This window comes from Phascolarctos cinereus, unplaced genomic scaffold (genome assembly GCF_003287225.1).
Source record: "Phascolarctos cinereus isolate Bilbo 61053 unplaced genomic scaffold, phaCin_HiC Scaffold_9;HRSCAF=440, whole genome shotgun sequence".
Taxonomy (NCBI): domain Eukaryota; kingdom Metazoa; phylum Chordata; class Mammalia; order Diprotodontia; family Phascolarctidae; genus Phascolarctos; species Phascolarctos cinereus.
This window is the reverse complement of record NW_027556402.1, coordinates 208,320,288-208,346,129: the sequence shown is the minus strand read 5'-3', so window position 1 is coordinate 208,346,129 and position 25,842 is coordinate 208,320,288. Positions and strand designations below refer to the sequence as shown.

General features: G+C 45.5%; 2 protein-coding genes across 10 annotated transcripts in view; one reads left to right on the top strand and one right to left on the bottom strand.

The window, feature by feature from the left end:
• Window positions 1-25,842, bottom strand: part of ABCC8 (ATP binding cassette subfamily C member 8) — a 137,463-nt gene that overhangs the window by 37,156 nt on the left and 74,465 nt on the right. For all 4 annotated transcript variants that reach the window (XR_013483806.1, XM_078148152.1, XM_021005294.2 and 1 more), the window contains exons 15-26: window positions 25,529-25,604; window positions 24,894-24,999; window positions 13,073-13,105; window positions 12,439-12,474; window positions 10,929-11,027; window positions 9,982-10,066; window positions 8,883-8,963; window positions 8,081-8,218; window positions 4,964-5,089; window positions 2,281-2,383; window positions 1,222-1,463; window positions 754-920 (exon numbers count right to left, since the gene is read on the bottom strand). Coding sequence is in view for 3 of the 4 variants with exons in the window: in XM_078148152.1 (XP_078004278.1) it covers window positions 754-920; window positions 1,222-1,463; window positions 2,281-2,383; window positions 4,964-5,089; window positions 8,081-8,218; window positions 8,883-8,963; window positions 9,982-10,066; window positions 10,929-11,027; window positions 12,439-12,474; window positions 13,073-13,105; window positions 24,894-24,999; window positions 25,529-25,604 (1,292 nt within the window). In the remaining variant the exon portion in view is untranslated. The remainder of the gene's footprint in view (window positions 1-753; window positions 921-1,221; window positions 1,464-2,280; window positions 2,384-4,963; window positions 5,090-8,080; window positions 8,219-8,882; window positions 8,964-9,981; window positions 10,067-10,928; window positions 11,028-12,438; window positions 12,475-13,072; window positions 13,106-24,893; window positions 25,000-25,528; window positions 25,605-25,842) is intronic.
• The window catches only part of LOC110220982 (uncharacterized), a 35,154-nt gene that overhangs the window by 2,906 nt on the left and 6,406 nt on the right, over window positions 1-25,842 (top strand). The window contains exons 3-5 of one of the 6 annotated variants that reach the window (XR_002328003.2): window positions 18,428-18,609; window positions 18,949-19,049; window positions 24,665-24,717. Coding sequence is in view for 2 of the 6 variants with exons in the window: in XM_078148153.1 (XP_078004279.1) it covers window positions 18,949-19,049; window positions 24,665-24,717; window positions 25,418-25,516 (253 nt within the window). In the remaining 4 variants the exon portion in view is untranslated. Of the gene's footprint in view, window positions 1-17,881; window positions 18,610-18,948; window positions 19,050-24,664; window positions 24,718-25,417; window positions 25,517-25,842 lie in introns of those variants that run through there. The other 5 variants (XM_078148153.1, XR_013483807.1, XR_013483809.1 and 2 more) reach the window with 5 other exon arrangements.

Sequence of the window (25,842 nt, the reverse complement as noted above, 5' to 3'; positions counted from 1 at the left end):
GAGGAGAGAACTCTTTTCATGGGGGTGTGTGGGAAGGGGGAACCATGTACCTCAGGGGAAAGGGAATAGAGGACTCCACTGGGGAGGTAGAAAGCTGCTTCAGTGGGGAAAAGGAGAGGGAGGATAAAGGATATGGGCACTTCCCTGAGGAGAGGATGAGAATACTTGATAGAGAGAGGAGACAAGGAGGCATGTCTATGTGGTGGGGAGGAGACCAGGAGGCATCTCAGTGAGGTGGGGAGGAGACAAGGAGGCACGTCTGCATGTGGGGAGGAGACAAGGAGGCATCTCAGTGAGGTGGGGAGGAGAAAAGGAGGCACGTCTGCGCGGTGGGGAGGAGACCAGGAGGCACGTCTGCGCCGGTGGGGAGGAGACCAGGAGGCACGTCTGCGCCGGTGGGGAGGAGACCAGGAGGCATGTCTGAGCGGTGGGGAGGAGACGAGGAGGCATGTGTGTGCGCGGTGGGGAGGAGACGAGAAGGCATGTGTGTGCGCGGTGGGGAGGAGACTAGGAGGCATGTCTGAGTGGTGGGGAGGAGACCAGGAGGCATCTCAGTGAGGTGGGGAGGAGACGAGGAGGCATGTGTGTGTGCGGTGGGGAGGAGACCAGGAGGCATGTGTGTGCGGTGGGGAGGAGACCAGGAGGCATGTGTGTGCGCGGTGGGGAGGAGACCAGGAGGCATGTGTGCATGGTGGGGAGGAGAAAAGGCAGCTTGTGTGTGGTGGGAAGTAGGAAGGATGAGAAGGGAGATACCTCATGGGGGCCAGAATGATCTGGTTCAGCAGACTGCGATGCAGCCTCTTGGCTACTTTCAGGCCTGTCCACTCCACAGTGACAGATGTGATCAGGCACAGCACGATTCCCAGACTGCACAGAGCTGTGAATACCATGGCATAGACCCTGTGGTCGAAGGAGCAGTCCTGCAATGGTCAAAAACAGAAAAGGTTATTTCAGTCTTCCTGCAAAGGGACCAGCCTATTGTCCTACTCTTTCGTGCCCTCCTTTGCACAACATTTTGGTCACTTTTTTCAAAGAGCGAATTGCTAAATTGTTTTCCAGAGTGTTTGGACCAATCAGAGCATCAGCAGCACTGTGTTAGTGTGCCCAGCATCTTGCAGCCCCACCCACATTTGTTATTTCCATTTTTGCTAGTTTGCTGGCATTCCACACCCCAGAGCCCCCTTGGTCCTTCCTGTTTTCTTGGGTCTTGCTTGCAGTTACCTCACTGAGAGAGCAGTTCCTTGTAGCTGGGCCCAGGGCCAGGGCACTATCTGTCCAGTTGGCCAGGCAGTAGTCTATGGCAACCAGCACGATATGCTTGAGCAACTGGGAGAAGAACAGCAGGGGCAGAAGCAGTACGCCAGCGGTGGACAGGTACTTGGCACAGGCTTGCCATGGTATCTTGGCTCGTTGGCGCAGCAGCGATGACAAGTTGTCTTCTTCTTCACTTTCTGCCATGTCCTCTGTGAGTGGTAGGGATGATCTTACCGTCACGTCACGTTTGGATGGCTCTATACCTCTCAAAGGGTTTTGTATATGTTATCTCATTTGATCCAATCTAATCTTCACAAAACTTCCCTGGGAGGTGGGATGGCCAGGGAGTTTTACCCCTATTTTACAGATGGAGAAAGAAACTGACAGAGTTTTAGTGACTTGCTTAAAGTCACACAGAAAATTGGTGGTGGAGCTGAGTCTGGGATCCAGCTTTCTGATCTCCCCAGTAAATCCCCAGTAAGGGGATTTACCCCTTACTCTTAAGTTTCCAGGAATGCCTCAGCCCATGGACCATACCAGCCACCTCCTCAGGTATTGTAAATGTCCACCAGGCTGAACAAGGAGGTCGTACCTCTCTCTTCTCCTCTACCCTTCCAATTACAGTCACTCCTTTGGGAATGAGAAAATCCCTGAAAATTAAGGGCCACTGAGCCTACTCCTTCACACTTGGTTTAATTTATATGCATAGATTAAGCAAAAGACTCTTAGCATGCAAAGATACTGGGCCCATACCAAATTCCCTCCAAACTGCAAGGATCTGTCTCCCTAGGACTTCAAGACCTCAGGCCTGTTGCCCTTCAGAGTCCCCAAGTCCTAGACCTGAGCCCTTAATGCTATGACTGACCCCCAAAGTGGTCTCAATCCCAGGCCCACCCTACTCCAAGGACATCGGTCCTCAAACCACCCTTCACCAGCAGAGATAAGGGCCTTCACCACATCTCTAGATCAGCCACCTTTTTGAGGCCTGAGACCGGCTCTGAGAGCTGGGAACCAAAGCTACTTCACCTTCCTCCTCTTCCTCATCCAGCAGGAGCCCGTCCCGGGAGGACATGGCCCTGGGCAGACCCTTTGGTACCTCCATGTTCTTTCTCTCAATGACCACAGTCTCCTGAAAGATAGCCAGGGAGACAAAACCACTTACTACCCGCTGCTCTTCCCCAAGCCAGGAAAGTGGGATGGGGAGGCAAGAATAAGACAGATCCATGTTTCTAGGCCACCTCCTCCTTGGAGCCTTCCCTGTTCTCAGCCTTAAGGGATTTCTGAACTTTCCCATGACACTTCAGATATAGCCTTTGTACTTACTGTATTCTAAACTGTTCTGTGGTTATTTGTAAACATGTTGTACCCCCATTCTAGACCCTAAGCTCCATGAGAGTAGGGTCCATATCTTTTTAAAACTTTCTTTCTCTTCATCCTTGAATCTAGTGTTTTGTACATAGTAGGCATGGAATAAATTCTTTGTTGTATTGAAATGAATCAGGATTGAATTGAATTGATGGAATAGGGCCCTGGATTATATGGATCCATTCACATGATCTTAGAAGACATGGGTTTAAATTTTGGCTTTTATATTTACTAGCAGTGTGACCCAGCACCTGCCATTTCTATATGAACCTCAGTTTCCTGATCTGTAAAATGGAGAGCTGGAAGAGACCCTAGAGGATAACATAGGATCATGGATCATTGATCTCAAGCTGGAAGGGACCTTAGTGACCATATAGCCCAACCCTTTCATTTTACAGATGAGGAAACTGAGGCCAGAGAGGTCAGGTGACTTTTCCAAGGTCACACAGGTAATAAATGGCAGAGGGAGAATTTGAATTTGGTCTTATGATGCTAAGTTCAGTACTATTTCTTCTGGGTTAGACGCCCTCCTTCTCTTCTCTGACATTGCTACCATCTTGGTACAGGCTCTTCTTGTCTCACACCTGGACTACTACAATAGCTGGCGGGCATCCCTGCCTTAAGTCTCTTACTACATAGTCCATTCTCCACTTTGATATTAAGTTGATTTTCCTAAAGGGCAGGTCTGAGCATGGTATCCTCTTATTCACTAAACTCCAGTGGTTCCCCATCACCTTCAGGATCAAATATGAAACCCTCTGCCAGGCATTCAACATCATAACCTGTCCCCTCCTACCTCTCCAGTCTTCTCATCCTTTCTCCCCACCATATAATCTATAGACCAGTTACACTAGGCTCCTGGCTACTCCTCATACAAGACACTCTGTCTCCTGACTCTGGTAACTGTCCCCCCTACCTGGAATATCCTTTCTCCTCATATCTGCCTCCTAAATCCCACCTTCTACAAGAAGTCTTTCCTGATCCCCATTAATTCTAGTACCTGTTATCCTGTATATAGATAGTTATCCTGCAAACAGATTGGTTGTACATAGTTATTTGCATATTTTGCCTTTGTTAGACTGTGAGCTCCTTGACAGAGTGGACTGGGTTTTGTTTTTTCTTTTCCCGTAAAGGTGCATCTCTGAGTAAGGTCATTAGGTGAAGTCACTAATCAATCCACTTACACTATAATAATAACAATTATTTCTGGTTACTTAGATCTTTGAGGGGGTGTTGGAGGAGCTGTGGAAAACTGGGCACACTAATGTACTGTTGGTAGAGCTGTGAGTAGGTCCAATCATTCTGAAAAACAATTTGGAATTTTGTTAAAAAAAAAAAGTAATCAAAATATCCTTCGACCTAGAGATCTAGCATAAACTCTGAAGAGGTCAATGATAAAAAAGAAAGGCTTCCTATACACTGAAATAACCATAGCAGGACTTTTTGTGTATGCAAAGAACTGGAAACAAAGCAGATACCCATCAGTTTTGGAATGACTGAATAAATTATCGTACATGAATTAATGGTATATTACTGTGAAAGAAACAATGAAAATGAATTCAGAGAAGCATGAAATATTTCAAAGAACTGATACAAAGTCATGTAAGCAAAACCAGGAAAACAATATACATAACTGCTAAAATGTAAATGGAAAGAATAAAAAACTAAAACTGAATTAAAAACTTAATGCTATGTAGCTATAATGACCAAGAAACTTGACCCCAGAGGAAAGTTGAGAAAATGCATCTCCTTCCCTATATATAGAGGTTGGGTACAATGGGCATGGAATTCTGATTGGTTTTGTTGAATTGCCTTTACCCGCTTCTTTCTTTAAAAATCTTGGTTACCAGAGAAGACTTGCTGGGTGAAGGAGGGGGATGGATATAATTTGAAATGAAGGTGATCTAAAGACAAAAGATACAGGTAAAAGTGAAAAAAGGAGTCAATGGTTATCTAGACAAGGGATATTAGGACCCTAAGGTTATTATTATTTTTTTAGTATTGTCCTTCACTGGGCCAATGATTCAGGCACCTCAAAAATGCCAGATGAACCCACTTTGAGCACACCCAGTCTCATGTTCTGTCTCTGCTGGGGCATTGAGAAGGGAAGTAGCCTCCTTATGGCTTAGAGTTCTTGGGTATTGGCCCACTTTCCAGCGAGCTTACACTCGTTGCTAACCAAGCGAACACTGACTTCATTTTCTGTGGGCCCCCTGGGTCAGAGAGGAAGGGAGCTAGCTCTCATCAAAACAAAGCACACTATGGAATGGTTGAGTATTACTCCCCTTGTTGGGGGACAGAGGGAGCTGAAAACCCCAGATGTCAGAGGTCCCTAGGGCTCCACCTTCTCCAGCTCTTGGCCTTGTCGGTTCATGAGTGTCTTCCACTGCTCAAATAGCTGAGACTCAGACATCTGGATATCCTTGAGTGTCCCTTCCCGCTGGATGGTACCATCTTTCATAGCAATGATCTGGGAAAACAAGCATACGACTTGCCTTTTTGTCATCCTTGGAGAGGAAGAAGAGATACAGGAGGAGGGATGGCTGGTGAAGGGAGAGGGTCCTTCACTAAGAAGCTGTGCACAGAGGTCTCATAGCACAGAGCTGGTCTATGGTAGCTCCCAGGGAGCTGCTTTCTCCCTCCCCCTTTGGATTCTTCCTGTTTATAGTTCATGGAAACTGTATTATAGTCTGATCTCATTAAATAGGGTTCCCCATTCAGAGTTTATAGAAACTCAAGGATCTGCTGTGGACTTGATCCTTGTCTTATCTATGGGGGAAAAAGAACTTATTTAGGAAATGAGTGATTAAAGTCAGAAGAAAGGGAAACATCTGATTTCCTTAAGAAAGTCACTTTTGCTATAAGGGATGCTTCTTGGGGCAGGGGAGGAGAGAAGTATATATTTGGAAATAAAAGTGATATATAAAAAACAAAACTCAATACAATTTTTTAAAAAAGGAAAGCAAGCTTTTTTGTTTTTAAAGAAATTTCAAAAATGTCAGCCCTATTCATTTACATACACTTAACGTACTTTAAAGGATGGACTCACGTCCTCTTGTTATGGGCACTTCCTTTCCTTGCACAGATTTCAGCCTATTCAAATCTCATCTGGTGTGATTCTTGCCATGACTACATCCCATAAATCCTCCAAAGGGCAGATAAGCATTACCCTAGAGACCTTTCTCCAGGTTGTTGAACATCCCATGGGGATAGAAATCAAATGTTGTGTTACCAAGAAGCATGGCCCTTGAGAAGAGCTGAGAAAATGTACCTCCTTCACCTACTTATAGAGGTGTGAAATATTGCATACATTATCAGTCTCAGTTGATACATTAATTGCTTCTGTCAAAGTGCTTTTTTTTTTTTTGGCTAGGCAGTGGGATTAAGTGACTTGCCCAGGGTCACACAGCTAGTGAGTGTTATGTGTCTGAGGCTAGATTTGAACTCAGGACCTCCTGACTCCAGGGTCGGTGCTCTATCCACTGCACCACCTAGCTGTCTCAAAGTGCTTTTTTCTCTTTCAGTTCTTTCTTATGAGGGGTGGTTCAGTGGATAGGGGAGCTAGGACATATATTTGGAAACAAAAATGATGTAAAGACGAATGATAGCAATAAATGGAAAAACCTTTGAGTTCCTTGGGTACCAGCACAGCTTTCAAGCTGCCTATCTATTGTCCCTTAACCATGTTACAGGGCTGGATCACTTCCTTTTCTATTTTAATATTTCCTTAGTAATATGCCTCACACTACTTCTTGCATACAAGAAATCGTTGGTCATATAGTTAGGATAATAATGGATTTCCATATACAATTTTCAAGTTTCTAAAGTGCTTCACACCCATTATTACACTTGCACTCCCCAGCAGCTCTGTGAGGCAGACACTATAGATATTATCTTTATGTAACAAATGGAGAAACTGAGGCTCTGAGAGATAAAATGACTTGCCCGTGGGTCACAAAATTAGTGTCAGAGGCAGAATTAGAACCCAGATTGTCCTGATTCCAGGTCCAGCCTTTAAAATATTCTGGAGCTTAATATGAATGCTTGTTGAGTGACTGATTACAATCAATGCCCCTCACTACTGCTTTTGGGCTACTTGTAATTTTGCTTGTTATGATTAATATGAAGATAATCTTCCCTCATCATTAAACCAGGTCTGGTGGGATCTCTATTGGCACACATTTGTTAGCTTATGTTTTCATCACTGTGTCTGCCTGAAAGCTATAATAAACCCATGTTTCTTTGAAAATAGTCTATAAAATGGAAGGAAGAGAAGTTCGGGAAAGAGAGCTGCATATTGGGAGCTGAGAGACCTGGGCTCTGGAGCTGGTCTTGCCACTCCCTGTGTGACCTTGGGAGAATCACTTAGCCACTCTAGGCTTTGGATTTCCCATCTGGTAAAGGAACAGGTCAGACTAGATGTCCTCTCAAGCCCCTTCCAGCTCTAGAGGTTGTGTGCGCCTAAGAATTCATTTATTCAGACTTCCGATTCACTGAACTGAGTGAGGGCTAACCATGACTGCCCTCTCTAAAGAGGTCATAGGAGGGTTGGCAGCTCTGCTTGGGCTTCGGATGGCTCTGAGCTCCCTCCTGCTGTGAGTTCTAGACAGTTAGAGGGCTGATGTGAGAAAGTGTCAGGTTTTTGATATGGCTTGCAACTTTGGTCTCATCTGCACCATTCTTGGCGATTTTCTTGGAGTTTGGCCAGTCTTTTTTGTATATATCCTACTGGAAAAGGGTTGGACACAGAGCCAGGAGTGATCTGGCTTCTAATCCCAGTTCTGACTTGCTAGCTGTATGACCTTAGGCAGATCACTTCACTTTCTGTACCTCAGTTTATTCCATTTCTAAGACGGGGATAACAATATGGGAAACTTTGTGAACCTTAAAGTGTTATTGAAACGTTAAGTGAGTGTTATTACTGTTGTATCTTCCATTAGAAGGAGTGATCCTTCATGGGAAGTTGCCTCAGGACAGGGTCTGTGTCTATCCCCCTCCCAAATTGGACATTCTCTGATGAAAGGAGCTTTGGGTTACCAATTAGGCTGGGGGTTCCCTGAGGAGGGTAGAGAGTATATGTCTCCTTTGTTGGACTAAGGCATCTCCAAGGCTGGGACTATGTGCCTTCTTCTGAATCTTCTCCAGGTCCCAGAACACAGTGGACTTCAGGCCAGGACTGGGGAAATGTCAGACTTCTAGAGAATGGTAGTTTGTGCCCAGCACCAAATCCCTTCTGGAGCCTGGTAGCAAGCACCCAGTTAGGTAGCCTGTGTTGGGCCAGACCGATTCCAGCCTGGGGAAATTCCTGGACAAGCTGTGTTTGGCTGCAAGAATGGCCCAAATCTAGACATGAGAACGAATCTTAGTTGTTATTGATTCCCTCCTTCCCTCTCTTTCCCCTTCTTCTTTTCCCTAACCCTGTAAACCGATCATCCTTGGTGCCCATCAGCCAGGCTCTCACCCAGTCTGCATGGGGCAGGTACTGCAGCTTGTGGGTTACTAGGACCACAGTCCTCTTGTCCTCCCGGAGCAACTCAAGAATTCCAGCCTGCATTAAGTGGTCACTCAGGTGGATGTCCAGGGCTGAGAACGGATCGTCCTGAGCAGAGGAAGGAGAGATTAGAGACAGGAACTTATAAAGTGGGTATGTAATGTTAATAATAAAATTAATTGGAATAACACCAGTTCTAGGCCTTGCTACTTAGCTATCTGACCTTGGAAAAGTTGCTTCCTACTAAGGGTTTCAGCGTGAGACACTACCTGTCTCACAAAGCTGCTATGAAAACCAAACAAGATATCTGTGAAAGGACTTTATAAGCTGCTAATCATCAGAGAAATGCAGGGTGATAGGATAATTAGCATCTTTCTCATTTTTAAGTGCCATTGTGGTATAACCACCTTTTCTTCTCCCAGCATGTCTCTGAGGTGGCATTCAGAGTGGGAAAGGCAGGGTACAGTTGCTTCCTAGGACTTGTTTCACCTGCCTCTACTCTCTCTCCCTCCCCCAGTCTAAATCTTAGACTTAGGAGTCAAAAGACCCAACTTAGAATTGGGGCTTTTTGATGTATTAGTTGCATCACCACATCCTAGTCACCACCTCTCTGAGCCTCATCTGTAAAATGGAGCTATAATAACATTCCCACCACCTACCTATGCCAGAAAAATATATAGTCATGCAGGGTGGGAGCTGAGCGTGTACAATGTAGTGGGATGAGGTAGGGGTGGAGGAGGGGGCGATGTGGAAGACGGCGAGGCAAACTCACCAAGAACACAACATTGGTGTGCTGGTACAGTGCCCGGGCCACACTGATACGTTGACGCTGACCTCCCGACAGGTTAATGCCCTGGTATCAACGGAGAGCAACTGGTCATTGTCATTGCCCTCTCCCTAAGCTACGTCAGAGAGATTGAGGTCTGAGTGTGGAAGGAGCTGCCTATGCCCAAGGCAGGAGAAGTTTGAAGTTATTATTATTATTATTATCTATTTTTTTCTTGTCTAACTTCATTCCTGCTCTTCTTATCTAAATATTGCCAGCCCTAACGCCTCAGATGGATTTTGAAGCAGGCACACCTTACTCTGTCTACACTCATTGTCTACACTTCCCTAACTCACTTCTAAACCCTTTGCGGTCTGAGGAAGCTTTAAGTTATATGGAGTCAGTCAGAATAAAGGAACTGGGATTGTTTTCTTTGAGAAGGAAGGGTTAGAGGCAGGGCTGGTGTGGCCTTTGAGTCTGCACAGCAAATGGGGACAATCCCATATCTATTTTCCACATGAAAGGCAGCGTACGGTGGGAAGAGGCCACTGGATCTGGGGTTAGGATACCTGGGTTCCAGTCTTGGCTCCTGTACTTCTACAAGATCCAGAGCAAGTCATTTAACCTCTTTTGTACCTCAGTTTTCTCATCTCTAAAGTGGGTTTGATAATACTTTCACTATCTACCTCACAAAGGTGAGGAAAGTGCTTTTGATGGTTGTTGCCAATACTACTATAATAATCAGGATCATGGGAGAAACAGACTTGGGCTTCAGCTACAGAGATTTAGGTTAGATTAAAGGAAGAATTTTCAGATAATAAGGTTGGTCAAAGGAAATTGTTGTATCTAAGATGGATAAGATGACCCCTTCTCTTGTTATTCTCCGAGCCAGCTGCCTCCTGACAAATCCACTCTAAAAATTCTCTTCATAGGGACTCCTGGCTATGGTTTTTGACCCTGAGGCAGATGGCTCTTTAGCACCTAGTAACTGGACCTCTGAAAATGAGTTGGTGCAGGGCAGGGGTGGGGCAAGTCAGAGTTATGGGAAGGACCGTTTTGAGAGTGAGCTTTGAGAACCCCACTACCCTAGAAGACAGCTACTAACCCGTTCCCCAATCTGGGTCTGGTCTCCATGGGGCAGGATATCGATGTCAGGCTGGAGAGAACAGGCATCAATGACAGCTTTATACCTGTCGGGGGGACAGAGATGGACATAGCATGGCTTGGCCCAAGAATCTCTGCTGTGTTTTATAGAGGGCCATTATCTAGAAGAGGGATTTGGTGTTGGAGAGACTGTCGTGGACACAGATGGCTTAACGAGCCTTCCCAGCTTGGGAGAGCAAACACCATCTGATTCAGGAAAGTGCCCAGGCTTAGCACCTTATTCAGGCTTGCAACTGGGCTAGTTAAATATTTAAGGAGTTAAATTGGGTGGGAATATATACGGTGACTCAGCAACAACGGTCCTGTGATCTTTATGTGTCGGAGAGGGCGTGATGACTGACCATGCTGACTGTTAAATATTTACTTGGCTCCCTCACCCCAGCAGTGTCTTCTACACCGAGCTGGGGGAGCTGCACAGACAGAGCAGGAAGCAAGAGCCCAGACCTCCTTCCTACCTTGTTCTAGACCCAGCATCACATTGAACAGCTCTCCACTCGTCCTGTCCCCTCCCTCCTCCTCCTCCCATCTCTAAACAGAAGGCTCTGGGTGAAGTGGATCTAGATATCCAAAGTGAGTTTGCATTTGAAGCCACTTCCAAGTAGATCATCCAGAAAATTCTGAAATCTCTACCCAGATCTAGAGTTAAAGAGTTAAACTGGATGGGAACATACACAGTGCATTCTCCGAACACATGGACCATTGTCAGAGGATGCAATTAAAAGCAGCCAGGATGGGAGGGTATTGGGGCTAGGCTCTCGAGTAGTTCTGGGGAATGGAGATGATGGTACCGTAGGAGCAGGGAGTAAGAGGGGAGAGGCCTGGCTGCTGACCCATCTGGGAATGATTCCACCAGCCCCTTACCTCCCACCATGAGAGAGAAGGTTTTACCGTTGTTTGTTGAAGGGGCTTTCAAATGTAATGTTCTCCTCCACTGTGGCATTAAGCAACCATGGCTTCTGGGAGGCATAGGCCACTGGACCCCTCTTTCTGAAAAAGAAGGCCAAGGAGGGGCTTCAGTGAGTGCCAGTGAGTTCTGTAATGTGACTACCCTAGACCAGCCTTACAGAGGGCCCCCAAGTATCATCTCCAGCAACTTAATAAAACCCAAGAAAATCTACTCTTAGGGGGTCATTCTTTCATGTTTTCCAAAATTTCCTTCCTTCCTTTTCCTTACTTCCTTACTTCCTTCCCCTCCCTCTCTTTCTTTCTTCTTTCCCTTTTCTTCCTCCCTTCTTCCCTCCCTTCCTTCCTTCCTCTCTCCCTCCCCTTTCTCTTTCTTTCCTTCCTTCTTTCTCTTACTTTCTTCCTTCTTTCCTCCCTCTCTTCCTCTCTCTTTCTCTCTCCCTTTTCCTTCCTTCCTTCCTTCCTTCTTCCTTCCTTCCTTCCTTCCTTCCTTCCTTCCTTCCTTCCTTTCCTTCCTTCCTTTCTTTCTTTCTTTTTCTTTCTTTCTTTCTTTCTTTCTTTCTTTCTTTCTTTCTTTCTTTCTTTCTTTCTTTCTTTCTTTCTTTCTTTCTTTCTTTCTTTCTATGGCCTAGCAAAGTTCCTGGCCCATAGTAAGTGCTTGAAAAACACTTGCTTGATTCATTGAAGTACCACTGAGAGGCTAACACATACTTTCAACTTTTGTTAGTCTGTCTCTACATTATTAAGAGCAGTTGAAAAATCAGCTGGGAATAAGATGCCCATTTCCTGGGCCATGGACTAGGTTGATGAGGAGAAGGGAGGGGGAGCCCTAAAAGTGAAGAACAGAAATATCCTCACCTACTTCAAAGTCGTGCTGAGGGGAGCCCTGCTGTAGCCTGGCCCCTACTTCTTCTAGCCCAGGGGCATGGGGGTGGGGGCAGGAGAAGGAGGAAGGGTTTTGGCCAGTGGTCATGGGCTGGATTTTAGATCTCTGATCACTTTACAGATAGGGCCATGAGGAACCCTAATGCTGCACAATTCATACTAGCTCAAGGATGACAGCATAGCGGTCCTTTCAGATAGCTCCTACCTGCATGGGAACAGACCACTGAGGATAGATTGTTTGCAAGTCCTCCTCCCCATAATGTGATTGAGGCCCCTTCTTTGGGTCTCTCTCTTGAGTGGGATCGCAAACTTCTTAAATACAAGGCTAAGTCCCAGATGACTCCAGGGAACATTTGTTTTCAATCAAAGCTCTTTAGAGCGCTGAGAAGGATGAGACACTCGGGAGCACCCACTAACTACCTCCAGAACCCCAACTTGAACCAAGCACTAAATCTCCTCTCCCTGCCTCGGCTCTCAGAAACTGTAAGTCGATGTCAAGGATGTTTGCGTCACAGAGCTCCATGAGGTTACCCCTGGGACCACATGGGAAGGAGGGGAGGAGGATTCCAAGAGGAAGAGCTTGTTCCCATGAGATGGGAGAACTCAGTACCTGATATCCGGGCCAGTATTTGTTTCCCTCTCTGGGCTGTGGCAAAAGGAAAGAGACATCATTTAGTGTGTAGAAAAGTGGTCATGCTCACTCCAGCTGAAAAGAGCCCAGTCTTGAAGCCTGCACACAGGTCTCAACCACCCTCATGGGAAAACCCACTCACATACTTAGGGTCATATTTTCATCCTGCTCCCTTGTGCCCCCCGGGGTTCACTGACTTAGGGAAAGGGGAAAAACACCCAGCTGGTTTGGGGAAATATGTGAGGAAAAGTGCTAGCAGGTTACAGATGTATGTATGTATGTATGTATGTATGTAGGTATGTATGTATGTGTGTGTGTGTGCGTGTGTGTGAGAGACAGACAGACAGAGACAGACAGAGAGAGACAGAGGCAGAGACAGAGACACAGAAAGACACACTAAGAGAGAGACAGAGACAAAGAGAAACAGAGACAGACTGTGTGTGTGAGAGACAGACAGAGAGAGAAGAGATCCAGAGACAGAGACACAGAGAGAGACAGAAAAAGACAGAGACAGAGAGAGAAAATGGAAAGTGTCCAAAATCGCACATGGCTTATCTAGCTCTGTAACCAGAATGCTTTCTGGGTTCCTCACTATGACATGCATTCTCCATACCTGGAGTCCTCGCCGGTCTCACTGTCTGGGAGGCTACAGTGCCGCAAATAGAAAGAAGAGAGACATTGGTTACTTGCCATGTGCCAGAACTCAGTTCCTAGGATGAGCAATCTTTTACTGACTCTTCCCAGTCTCTGGTTTCTCCCTTCCAAAGGCTCTGAAAAGAGAGAGAGGGGAGACAGGTACCTGCAGTGGCCAGAATTTGCTGTGGAAGACTGAGGTTGTTAAAGGGCTCTCTGAAAACCACTGTCAGCAGGAGGACTTGATTTGGGGCTATGATTGGCACAGGAAGCAATATGCTTTTGTGTGTGTGTTATCCAGCACAGCAGCAGATATACAAGGTGTCCCAAAAGTCTTAGTGCAGCTGTAAGCCATAAGGGACCAAGTCCAACCATTACTATAAATGAGAAAACTGAGAGGAGAGAATTTGCCCAAGGTCATATAGCAAGTCATTGGCCAAGAAGGAATAGAAGCCAGATCTTCTCTCTCTCTCTCTCTCTCTCTCTCTCTCTCTCTCTCTCTCTCTCTCTCTCTCTCTCTCTCTCTCTCTCTCTCTCTCTTTTGAGACTTGGTCTCCCAATGTCACCTAGGCTGGAAGTTCAGCATCCACTCAAGGGCACAGTCCCATTAATTGACTGGCTTGGAAGCCTTAGTTTATTCCAATTTTCCAACCTGGGAGGGTTCGGCCCCCCTCAGGCAGCCTGGTGGCCCTCTGCTCCTGGGGACTCACCAATTTAAGCACCAGACGGAGCAGGGACACTGGATCAGAACACCCAAACTAAAGAGCGCTTGGCCCGGCCTCCCTCACTAGTAAGGATTACAGGAGTGGACAACCACACCCGGCTTCTCTTTCAGTCCAAGGCTCTTGACCACCGGTGCCAGCCAGCAAGGGACTGCATTTGCAGTTCCCCTGGTCTCCTCCAACCCCAAACTTGTCCTGCCCCTGTATGCTGCATGTCTGAAGTGGTGAGGAAGGGGCCAGGATGAGACATTGCCAAACAGCCCTGTCTCATGAAGATAAAATGCCTTTAGCAGAGCTGTAGCTAACAATTCTGGTGAACAGGGCAAGACTGTGGTTTTGGGGGGGGTTTTGGAAGGGGAGGGACCTTGGAAATGCAACTCAGACCTTCAGTACAAGGTTCCTGGGGAGACAAACTTCAGAGTATGACCCCAAGGAGATAGAGATCTTAGGACACTAGTCCTTGTGGGTAGTGACTGTGGGACACCTCAAGGACCCCTTTGAGTAGAGGGAAAAGGTTTAAAGCCAAATCAGAGAGGAGCTCTGCAGCGGAAGAAAACAGTCATCATCTGGTCGCTTCTGAGTTTAATTTATTAGTCTTACTAACTAGTTCTAAGCTCAATTTCTGCCTATAGAAGGACTAAGACTTTCAGTGTGCTGGGGCAAAGGCCTTGTTATGGCTCTGGCTTTTGTCACATTTTCATCCATAGTGCACACATTCTTTGGTTAGGAAAACTGAATAGAAACATGTGTCAAGTGGACATAGGAAAAATGAAGAATTTCCATTTTGCAATGGTGCCAATGCTTAAGAAGGGAAGAAAGAGAAAAGATATTAAGGGCTTCAGTCACTGCCAGTCTCCTTGGAGAGCCATTCTCTGCCCCTTATACTCAGGTCTTCCTTCATTCCAACCTAACCCAAACTTCCCTGTCTCTGACCCTGTTTGACATAAACTTCAGAAATGAGAGGTTAGAAATTTCAGTTCTGTAGCAAGAATAGAGATAGCTCTATCCCAGAAGCCCTGTTGTTTTGACCATGTGCAGATAACTGCTCCCATTTACAGAGTTTAAAATGCTTTCCTTGCAACAGTCCTGTGAGGTTAGTCTCATCGGTATTATCATCCCCATTTTACAGAGGAGGAAACTAAGGTTTGGACAACGGTTGCTGACCCCACATCTAGGTCTCTTTCCTTTAGACCAAGGTGTAAGTGGGGCTTCCTTCCTTCCTTCTTTCTTTCTTTCTTTCTTTCTTTCTTTCTTTCTTTCTTTCTTTCTTTCTTTTTCTTTCTTTCTTTCTTTCTTTCTTTCTCTCTTTCTTTCTTTCTTTCTTTCTTCCTCTCTCTCTCTCTCTCTCTCTCTCTCTCTCTCTCTCTCTCTCTCTCTCTCTCTCTTTCTTTCTTATCAGGGTTAAATGACTTGCCCAGGGTCACACACTTAGTAAGTGTTTCAGCCCAAATTTGAACTCAGGTCCTCCTGACTCCAGACCTGATGCTCTATCCATTGGGCCACCTACCTGCCCCACCCCCCTTACTTTTTAAAATGAAAATAGGTGTTCACCATATCTGGAGGCTCCAGCTCACACTGATCTCCCCAGTTCCTAACTCCTGCTTGGAGTTCACCAGCTGTGAGTTTATTATCTGGACTGAGTAGTTAGCATTCCCTAATTGCATTAAAGCTGCTGGACCCCAGAGGCAATAGAGAGCTGTGATAATATTTCAGCTGCAACCCTTAGGAGCTATTTGACCTTTGAGCTCTCTTAGCCTCAGTTTTCTTATCTGTAAAGTGGAGATTCAATTTGACTTGGGTGCTAGGGATAGGAAGATCAAAACAAAAGAAGCCCTGCCCTCAGGGGGCTTCCTTTCGGTTTTTGTTGTTTATCATTCCTCCTTCACTTTTGAAGGGGACCAGCGATGTTATGGATGATGAGTTGGATTTAAGTGAGGCAGAGTTGCTCAAAGTCTTCAGTCTCACCTTCTATTAGGAAGAGAATATACAGAAGTAAGGAAATGCCAAATGACGTCCAGGGGAGAGCGACCAGGGCTGTGGGCTGGCTCAGGGATGGGTTTGTATAGGAAGCAGCCCCTCAGCTGGGATTCTATAAGTTTTAGGTGGGTACAAAGTCCATTCCAGCAGGTCCATTTGACAGGAATAGAAAGCATGGGGAGGGGGATAACAGGAAACAGATTGTAAAGGTAGGTAAGAATCCGATTCTGGAGGGTTCAAAGATCAGGCTGAGGAATTTATATTTATATTAGTGACATTAGGATAATTATATTTGTATCTACTACTTCAGAAGGGTGTTGTGGGGAAAAAACTCCGTAACTCTTAAAGTGTTATATAAATAGGAATTATTATTATTACTATTATTTCTCTAGAGTGGGATATGATGTCTTATAGCATTTGGAGGGGAAAAGGGACTTTAGGGTCCATCCCATTCATTTTATAAAGGAAAAAACTGAGACCTGAAGAGGGGAGGTGACTTGCCCAAAGCACAGAGGTAGCATTGGACAGGATCTGGATTCGAATTCAGACCTTCCTTGGTGAATGTGGACTAATATTCTTCCCTCTTCAGCTCAGTATGATCAATGTCCATCATTCACTCATGCTTAACACCTGCTCTGTGTCCATCCCTGAGCTTACCTGTAAGAGGTGTTAAGCATGAGTGGATGATGGACATTGATCATACTGAGCTGAAGAGGCGAGAAGATCAGTTCACTTTCACCAAGGAAGGCCCCATGGGTTTTTGATCTGAAAAGAGAAAGAATCAAACTTTCCATTGATGGCTGGGATTTAAAAATGAGTGTTAGGGATATTAGCTTGTCCCCTCACCGTTCTTTGGGGACCAGCGAATACAGTCAAAAAGCTCAGCTGGACAGAGGATTTTGGGGTTCCCCTTTCTTAGAACAGAGTCCAGAGAGGAGGGGACCCCAAAGCCCTTCCAATACTGACAACTCTTTCTAGCAGGCCAGATAGAGCTCCATAGAGTCCCCTTATAGCCACTGACCTATCCCTCTGCCTCAGAAGCCAGCAAGCTGGGTATGTCCTTGACAACTGCTTCAGAGCAGAGGGTTTTGGTTTCTTGCATAATTTTTTCTGTGTGATAATAATAATAATGATAAATAGAATTTATGTAATGATGTATAGTTTGTTAGTTGCTTATTTGTGTTATCTTATTTGATTCTCACAACAAACCTGTGATGTAGGTGCCCTTATTGTCCCCATTTTACAGATGAGGAAACTGGGGTTCAGAGAGGTTAAGTGACTGTCACAGAGTTACCAAGCTACTAAGTGTCTGGGGCAGCATTCTAACTCAGGTCATCCTGATTCTGAGACCATCTTCCTATTCATTCACCTAGCTGCCATACCAGGTCTGCCAATTGCCCTTGTAAGTACCCATATTCATTGGAAATCTGGAAATCTATACTGATTTCTGGGTCCCATGGGGTCTTCCTTCCCCAGTCCCAAGAAGAAGCACTGAGTCTGCTCAGTGGATGGTCCTGGGAAAAGTTTCTAATTTTATGAATACTAGAGGACTGGCTCTTCCTCAGATGGCAACGGCTGTTTCCAGACACTCATCATTAAAGGCTTACCAAACATTATCCCATAAATATCCTCAACAGGCTAGAGTGATGAAATTAAGCAGATAAAGACATAAAAGTCCTGTGCTCTGCCAACAGCAAAAAACCCCCAACTAACCCTAGTTACATAAGGCTAGGATAGGAGGGGCATGGCTAGGCAACAGTTTCTATGAGAAAGACCTGGATAGAGGTAGTGGGGGTCTTCCTAGATTGAAGCTGTTATAGGGTGACATAATAGGAGAAACACCCTCAACACACCAAGAAACTAAGGCAATCTTAACCAGCATTAATGACCCTCATGTTCCGGATGTGGGAGGCAATAGCACTACTGCCTTCTGCTCTGGACAGACGACATCTAGAATACCATGTTCAGTTTCTGGGGGTCAGTTTTTTTTTAAGGCAATTGGGGTCAAGTGACTTGCCCAGGGTCACACAGCTAGTAAATGTCAAGTGTTTGGTCTGAGGCCGGATTTGAATTCAGGTCTTCCCAACTTCAGGGCCGGTGCTCTATCCACTGCACCATCTAGCTGCCCCTGGGGATCAGTTTTTGGAAGGACACTGAATGCTTCCAGAGAAGGGTCCAGGAGAGTGAGAGGGCTGGAGAACATGCTGTCTGAGGAGCAGTTAAAGTAAATGGGAATGTTTAGCCTGGCGATGACTCAGGAAGGACAGAGTAGAAGAAAAGAAAGAAATATTTATTCTTTTTTTTTTTGGGGGGGGAAGGAAATATTTGTTAAGCACATGCTATGTGCCAGAGGATTGTGCCAAGTGCTTTGCTAATATTCTCATTTGATTCTCACAATAACCCTGGAGGGTAGGTGCCATTGTTATCCTTACTTTACAGCTGAGAAGGGTGAGGTACTCAGACTTCAGTGACTTGCTCAGGGTCACATAGCAAGTAGCTGCGGCTGGATTTGAAATGAGATCTTCCTGACTCCAGGTCCATCGATCTGTCCACTGCACCACCTAGCTGTATCTAGGCTTTGAAAGACTGCCAGGTGGGAGTGGGAGAGAGATTGGACTTTTTCTGCTTGGTTCCAGAGGGCAGACCTTGGAGCAATGGGTCAGTGCTGCATCGAGGCAGATTGCAGCGGGCATGAAACAACTTCCTAAGGATGAATTGTCCCATTTTAAAACATTTCACAAGGCAGTGAGCTCCTCATCACTAGAGGTATTCAAGGGGAGACTGGAAGACTACATATGGAAGAGATTCCGGTATTCAGGTATGGATTGCTCTCCTAACTCAGATTCTATGTTTCTCATCGCAGACGTTTGCAGAGATGAGGGACGACTATTAAACAAGTTGCTGGTTTGCTTTTGAAATACAGAGCTGGGCTGCTGACTCAGCCTGCGTAGTGTTTCTGAGCAGAAGCTTGGGTGGCATTTTGTGGCTCTCACTCAGGAGGCACTTCTCACATCGCGGGGCAGTGCAGTCTTGTCTTCCTACCACCCCCAGACTGTAAACTCCCTGAGGAGTATCCTTGGGTTATTGTTTACAGGGCTCAGCTCTGCCAGGATTGGAGTGCTTCTTCCTAAACCTGTTTTTCTTTCTCCTCCCCCAGGCATTCTTAAACGCCTTGTTGCTTTGCTCCACTGCATTCTCCTCCATGGTTTCTAGGCTGCTGCTGGTTGATGACAGATGTAATTTTGACATCATGGCATGGTAAGGCACTTGACTTGGAATCAGAAAGATCTGGGTTCAAATCTTGCTTCAAACACTAGCTGTGTGACCTTAGGTAAGACACTCAACCTTTCTGTGCCTCAGTTTCCTCATCTATAAAATAAGGGGATTGGACTCAATGGCATCTAACATTCCTTCTAGCTCTAAATTTGTAATCCATGAATCTGCTCTGGATAGGAATTCAGATGGCACTCACTTGCCTTCCTTGTATGAAAGCTTGGGACACAATCAGAGAAGGTAAAAGAAGGAAGGAAGGAAGAGAACAATCATTTATTACCATCAGAAATTGTGTTAAAAGCTTTGCAAATATCTTATTTGACCCTCACAATGAGCCTCTGTAGTTGGCGCTACTCTCATTACTATTTTACAGTTAAGGAAAATGAGACAGACAGAGGTTAAGTGACTTGTCCAGGGTCACAAAACTAGTAAATGTCTGAGGCTGGATTTGATTTAGTTCTTCCTAACTATAAGTCCAGCATTCTATCCACTGCACCATCTAGCTGCCTCTAAAATGAATGGCTGAGAAAAAACAGGTTTTCTTCTTGGCCTCCTTCTCTATTTGTTCACCCTTGTGAAGCTTCAGGAAGGAGTCTGAGAACTAGCGCTCCTGTGAATGGGAATACTGGGGGTAGATCATTATACTCATGGAGCTTACTAGGTCATCATCAGTTGAGATCTGGAGCTAGGATTAGGGGCATATCTCCCTTGAGGCCACATGGGCATGGTGGTAAATATCAGTAGTCCTAGGCACTCAGGCTGATGCTGGCTGATCTCTTGAGCTTCAGAGTTCTGAGCTGCAGATGTCTCTACAGATTGGGTGTTTGCACTACATAGGGTGGCACTCTAGTGAGCCCCTGGGCCCAGGGCTCCAGCCAGATTGCCTAAGGAGGGACCAAACCAGCTGAGGTTGGAAACCAAGCAGGTCACATCCTGGTACTAATGAGGAGTAGGATTGGCCAGTGAGTAGCCCCTGCATTTCCAGCCTGAGTGAGATGGGGAGAACCAGTCTTAACAAATAAAATTAAAGGCATGTAGAGCTGGAGGGAATCTGAGAAGTCCCAGAGTCCAATCGCCTTCATTTTTAAAATGAGCAAACTGAAGACCCAAGAAGTTAAGTGACTTGCCCCAGGCCACACAGGTCATAAGATGCAGAGAGCAGGCCCCTTATTATGCCCTTGGCTGGAGAGGCAAAGAGGAAGCCGCTTTAAGAGATGCAGCTGGAACAAGACTAAGTGAATTGGCAAGTTCAGGAACCAGGGAAACTGCTACGTGAGCAGCACATTAGTTCTCTTGACTTCCGAGGCCTGGCCATCTGTTAACCTGATGCACCATGCTCGGCCATGCTCTGGGGAGAAATGAAAAGCCTTCTTTCATTAGAGTCAGGAAAAGAAAATCAGTCTCTCTATGATGTGAAACAATGGTAAATATCACCCTTGGCACCAAGAACATCAGGAAAAGTTGCTGACTTTGTGATGGGGTCTGGGCTTGCAAAGGCAGTGGCACTGGCCCTGCAGTTGTCACCCGGGAACTGGGTTCAAATCCCCCCTCTTCAGTTCCTTCTTTGTGATCTCAGACAATTCACTTTCTTTCTCTGGGTCTCAAGTTTTCTCATCTGCAAAATGAGGGGTTTGAACAACATAGCCTATGATCTAGGCAGCCAGGGAGTGAAGTGGATAGAAAGATAGACCTGAAGTCAGGTAGATCTTAGTTCAAATCTGGCCTCCTACGCTTTCTAGCTGTTAGACTCTGAGAAAATTACTCAACTTCTGTCTGCCTCAGTCTACTCATCTATAAAGCGGGGATAATAACAGCACCTACCTGCCAGAGTGATTGTGAAGATCAAACGAGATAATATTTGTAAAACATTTTAACAGTGTTTGGCTCATAGTAGGTGCTTTCCAAATGCTTATTTCTTTCCTTCCTAATTCCTTTTTCTTTCTTTCTTCCTCCCTCCCTTCTTTCCTCCCTCCCTTTCTTCCTTCTTTCCTCCCTCCCTTCCTTCCATCCTTCCTTCTTTCCTCCCTCCCTCCCTTCCTTCTTCCCTTTCTTTCTTCCTTCCTTCCCACTTAAAGCTAACCCCAATTATGTTGGAATATGTATGGCAGTTTTCTTTGAGAAGTTGGTGTGCATTATCTAAAAGAATGCAATAAAAGTGTTAACCCTTTGTGAGAGAAGCAGTAGGAAGTTAGGAAGACCTGGGTTAAAGCCTCCCTTTTGTTACATACTGCCTGCATGACCCTGGGAAGGTCACAACTTCTGAGTGCCCCAGACAACTTTCTAAAACTCTCAGGTATCGATGGGTTGTTGATCTGCACTGGGAGAGGGAATGCCCTCACTGGGAGCTATCTACACAAATAAAATCACAGGCCTGAGACAAAATCTTTTGTGAACTCTAGTGGTGACTCATGTATCAGGTTGAATTATTCTGTTTCCTAATTGATGGGAGATGCTTTAATAGATGTGAATTCTCTTTATCTCCTCCACTCTCTTGGAGGAGGAAGGGGAGGTCCCTGATTATCCAATGATCATGGAGGTCTGTGGGTGAGAGGTTTCTTGGTTGATTCAGTGAATCTGGCATTGTAGAAGGGATGAATGAGTTTTGGGCAGAGCACCCTTGAGATGGGCAAATCCCAAAGACATTTGAGAGGGACCAGACATTGATACTGGTTACAAGATAATGAGTTTTTTGGTTCCAGCAACTCATGAAATCCATCTACAAAGGCATGAGAAGGGCTGGACTGTGCACTGATGGGATGAAATCAGGGATCCTTTAAAGCATTAAAAAAGAGGAAAAATCAATTATCTTCTTAAGAGTTGAGACACAGTGTGGAGTAGTGGCTTAGAGTACTAGAAGATCTGAATTCAAATTCCACCTCAAATATTTACTAATTGTGTAATTCTGGACAAATAACCTCTCTGTGCAACAGTTTCCCCATCTGTAAAATGAGGTTGGACTCCATGGCCTCTGAGGCCCCTTCTGGCTCTAGCCCCATAATTCTATCAGAGTTCAAGTCAGAGAAAGTCATCCAAGAAATTACCCACCTAGCATAGTTTAGCCAAAACAAAAAGGTACAAGCTCTACTGGCCCTTGTTATCTCCACCCCGAATTGTCACAGAGAATCAGAAGAGAGGGGCAGCTAGGTGGCGCAGTGAATAGAAGTCAGGAGGACCTGAGTTCAAATCTGCCTCAGACCAAACACTTGACACTTACTAGCTGTGTGACCCTGGGCAAGTCACTTAACCCCAACTGCCTAAAAAAAAAAGAGAGAGAGAGAGAGAATCAGAAGAGAGCTTGATTCCCAGGATGGGGCAAGGAAAGAAAATGAGACCTTGTAGGAGTAGGTGCCTCAGACTCTGAAAGGCTGCCCTGGTTGCCCTCCAGGATTTTCACTCTCCTCGTGTACCTCAATTTTGTATTGTGCAGGCTCAATAAAGATTTTCTGAACTTTAAGGATACTGAGAAGTGAGGGAGAGGGCAAGGAAGAGAAACCAGGACAACAAGTCCATGCCAAATAGGGTCCTGAGGGAGAGTGGTTGAAGGATGTTTAGTCTGCAGAAGAAAACTTAGGAGTGAAGTGACAGCCACCTTTAAAGTCACTGAAGGGCTTTCCCAGTGGAGGAGGGAGGAGATTTAGAGGCAACATGAGGTAGTGGGGAGAGTGTTGGGTTTGGAGGAAGGAAGACGGAGGTTAAGAAGACTTTGGTTCCACTTAGAAACATATTAGCTGTATGACTGGGTAAATTACTTATTTTATCTGAGCCTCAGTTTCCTCATCTGTAAAATGGGAGTTATGCTCCCAGAAGTACCTATCATGGTTGTTGTGAGGAATAAATGAGACGGCACATATAAAGTTCTTCATTGACCTAAAGCTTAGAAACATGACATTTGTTGTCATTATCATTAGCTGAGAAGGAGTGTCCCAAAGTGGATGAAGAACTGGTCTCAGAATCAGAAAGACCTGGGTTCAGGTTCTGATCCTGATGCATATAACTGGTTCTTTAATGCTGGGTAAGTCACTTGACCTTTCATTGCCCCCAGGCAACTCTCAGAGACTCTAAAGTTGTAGAGTAGGTGTTACTCTGTATTGGTGAAGGGAGTTTCCTTACTGGGAGCTCCCTATAGTGATGACATTCCAGGTCTGCTTTAAAAAAAAAAAGCCAGTCAATTATGATTTCACTGTGATGATCAGCATGTAAAGGGCTTTGTAACTGCAGAGTGCTGCGTAGATTTCAGCTATAATTATTATCATGATGATAACAGAAGATGGATCATGATGCTAAACACAGAGGACAACCTTCCTGGCTTTTGGCTGCATCAGGAAGCATCTTTGCTTCTCAGATATAGTATCTGCCTTGAAAGGGAAGAATAAATTTCTGTAAAAACAAGGGGAAAAGACCCAAAGGGGATCTATAAGGAAAGACTGTGTTTTGCAAATTTTGGGTCAACTCGTGTGATAGGCTGAACTCTTCTGATTTGGAGGCGATGGGATCAATGTGTGTACTTTTTTTTCTTTTTGGCTTTCCCTTGGTGGGAGGAAAGGGAAGTTTAGACTGCCAGTGATGAGAAGATAATGAAATAGAGGATATTACAAATAGTCTCCTTGGAATAAAAGGAAAACATATTGTCTTCCTTTACTGTCAATAAAACAACAAAAAATAGCTCTTTTTTTTTTTAAAGAGAAGATAGGGAGATGGGAGAAACATTTCAAAGTTTGCCCAAATAAGAGGCTTTATACCTAACTGGCTGAGAACAGACCAAAATTATAGTTCAGGCAAGCAAGTTGGATCCAAAATCCCCGAGTGGGTCAACCCCAAATTATGAGATCTCGATTTAAAAGATAGCACCAGGAGCCCAGAATGAGCTGAGGCTCCCTATGGAAATTAGGTACCACAACATGGGGATTCCCTTGTTATTTTTTAAGCTGTGCTGGGGCGGAAGAGGAGGAATGAAGAAGGCATGAAATCAGTGCTTGGGGCAACGATAACAGTACAGTGAAAAGCCTAACTAGTCAAATCTTTTGCTTCTTTCTTCCAAGAAGGTTAATTTTTGGTCTAGAGAAGATGGAACAGAATGGTTCCCAGGGACTTGACACTGAAACATCGGGGCCCCTAGGATCTCCTCGCCTTTGAGTCCCAGTCTCACTGAAGCCTAAACTCTTCCTCATGACTTTCAAGGGATCTGCAGACACTGCGAGGGGCTTCCTCACCCACTCCCCATCTATGCATCAGTGAGCACAGCTGTGTCCCATGCTAAGTCCTCAGGCGGCAGATTTAGAGTTGGAAGGGACCTTAGAGGTCATCTAGTCTTACCTCCTCATTTTAGAGATGGGCAAACTGAGGCTCACTGAAGATGAGTGACTCGCCCAAGGTGTAACAGAGAACAGAGCTGGGATTTGATGCCAGGTTCTATGAGTCCCAAATTCAGCAATCTTATGTTATGGGGAGGGGCAGGAGGAGGGATTCTCCCTCTCTGGAAAAGTCTCAGGTGTTATATGATGACCATAATAATGCTCACAACACTGAAGATCATCAGAACTGATAATTGCAGTGACCAGTCTTGACTTCAGAGAACTGACAGAGAAACACCTTCTTGGCAGGTGGTGGACCATGGATGTGGAATGCAGCATACCTTGTCATTCATGGCCAACAGGTCAGTTTGCTCTGCTTAGCTGTGTTTTTGTTACAGCACGGGGTACTATTGGAAGCAGGGGAGTGATTGACAGTCATATAAAAAACCATCAGTGCAATTTTTTTTTTTAAAGAAAAGTAATCCCTGGTGATTGAGATATCTCCCACCCTGCCCAGCCCACCCCCCGACTGGCTTACCTGTTCCAGGAGATTTCCCCTGAAATCTTCTGCATCTCCCCTAGGGTGGCTAGCAGCAGTGAAGACTTCCCGCAGCCCACCTGGCCCACAATCATGGTCAGCTGCCCTGCACAGAGGAGGAGCTGGCTGACAGAGATAGAAGCAGGGCAGGGCCCAGAAGGTGTACCACACATACATGTCTCTGGGGCCACAAATTTCTTCTGCTTTCCCCAAAGGAACCCCTTGGATCACCTCCCCACTGAATTCTATTCTCACTTCCTAATGACTTTCAAGATGGTCCACAAAATTTGGTCTCACCCTGACTATGCATTCTTATTTGCCATTATCCTCTCCTCATCCCCCCACCATCACCCTAGACACCTTGCTAGCTCCTACTCACAAGCCTTTGCACCCATTGCCCTGCCCTATCCTGCATTCCAGAGTAAGGCTGACTACGGGGGGGTGGGGGGTGGGGGGTGGAGGCAGAACACTCTCTATGGTAATTGACTGATAAGAGAAAGAGGAGAATCTTATTCTCTTCACAGGGATGTGGGAGATTCTCATAAATGTCAATATGAACATTTGGGCTCTTTTGGCCCAAAGGGGCAACTCAGGAAGGACAGAGAGTGAGCCTCAGGCTGAGGGTGAGTTGGTACCTTGTGGAATGCGGATGGTAATATTGGAGAGTGTGGGGACTCCATCAGATGTCCAGGTGAAGAATCCCCCTGTGATCTTCACCACCAGCAGCCCCCAGCCCAGAAAGAGAAGAGAACAAAGAATGACGGACAGGCCTTGAGACCTCCCATTTTTTCCTTTCATTCTCCTCTGCTTTCTCACATACTGTGATTCAGATGAATTATTTCCAGGGAACGAAAGGAGAGTAAGAGATCATCCTTCTCACATTCATCTTCTTAAAAAAGTCAATTCCCTCCTAGGGACTGAGCCCTTTCTCTGGGAGAAAGGTTAACTA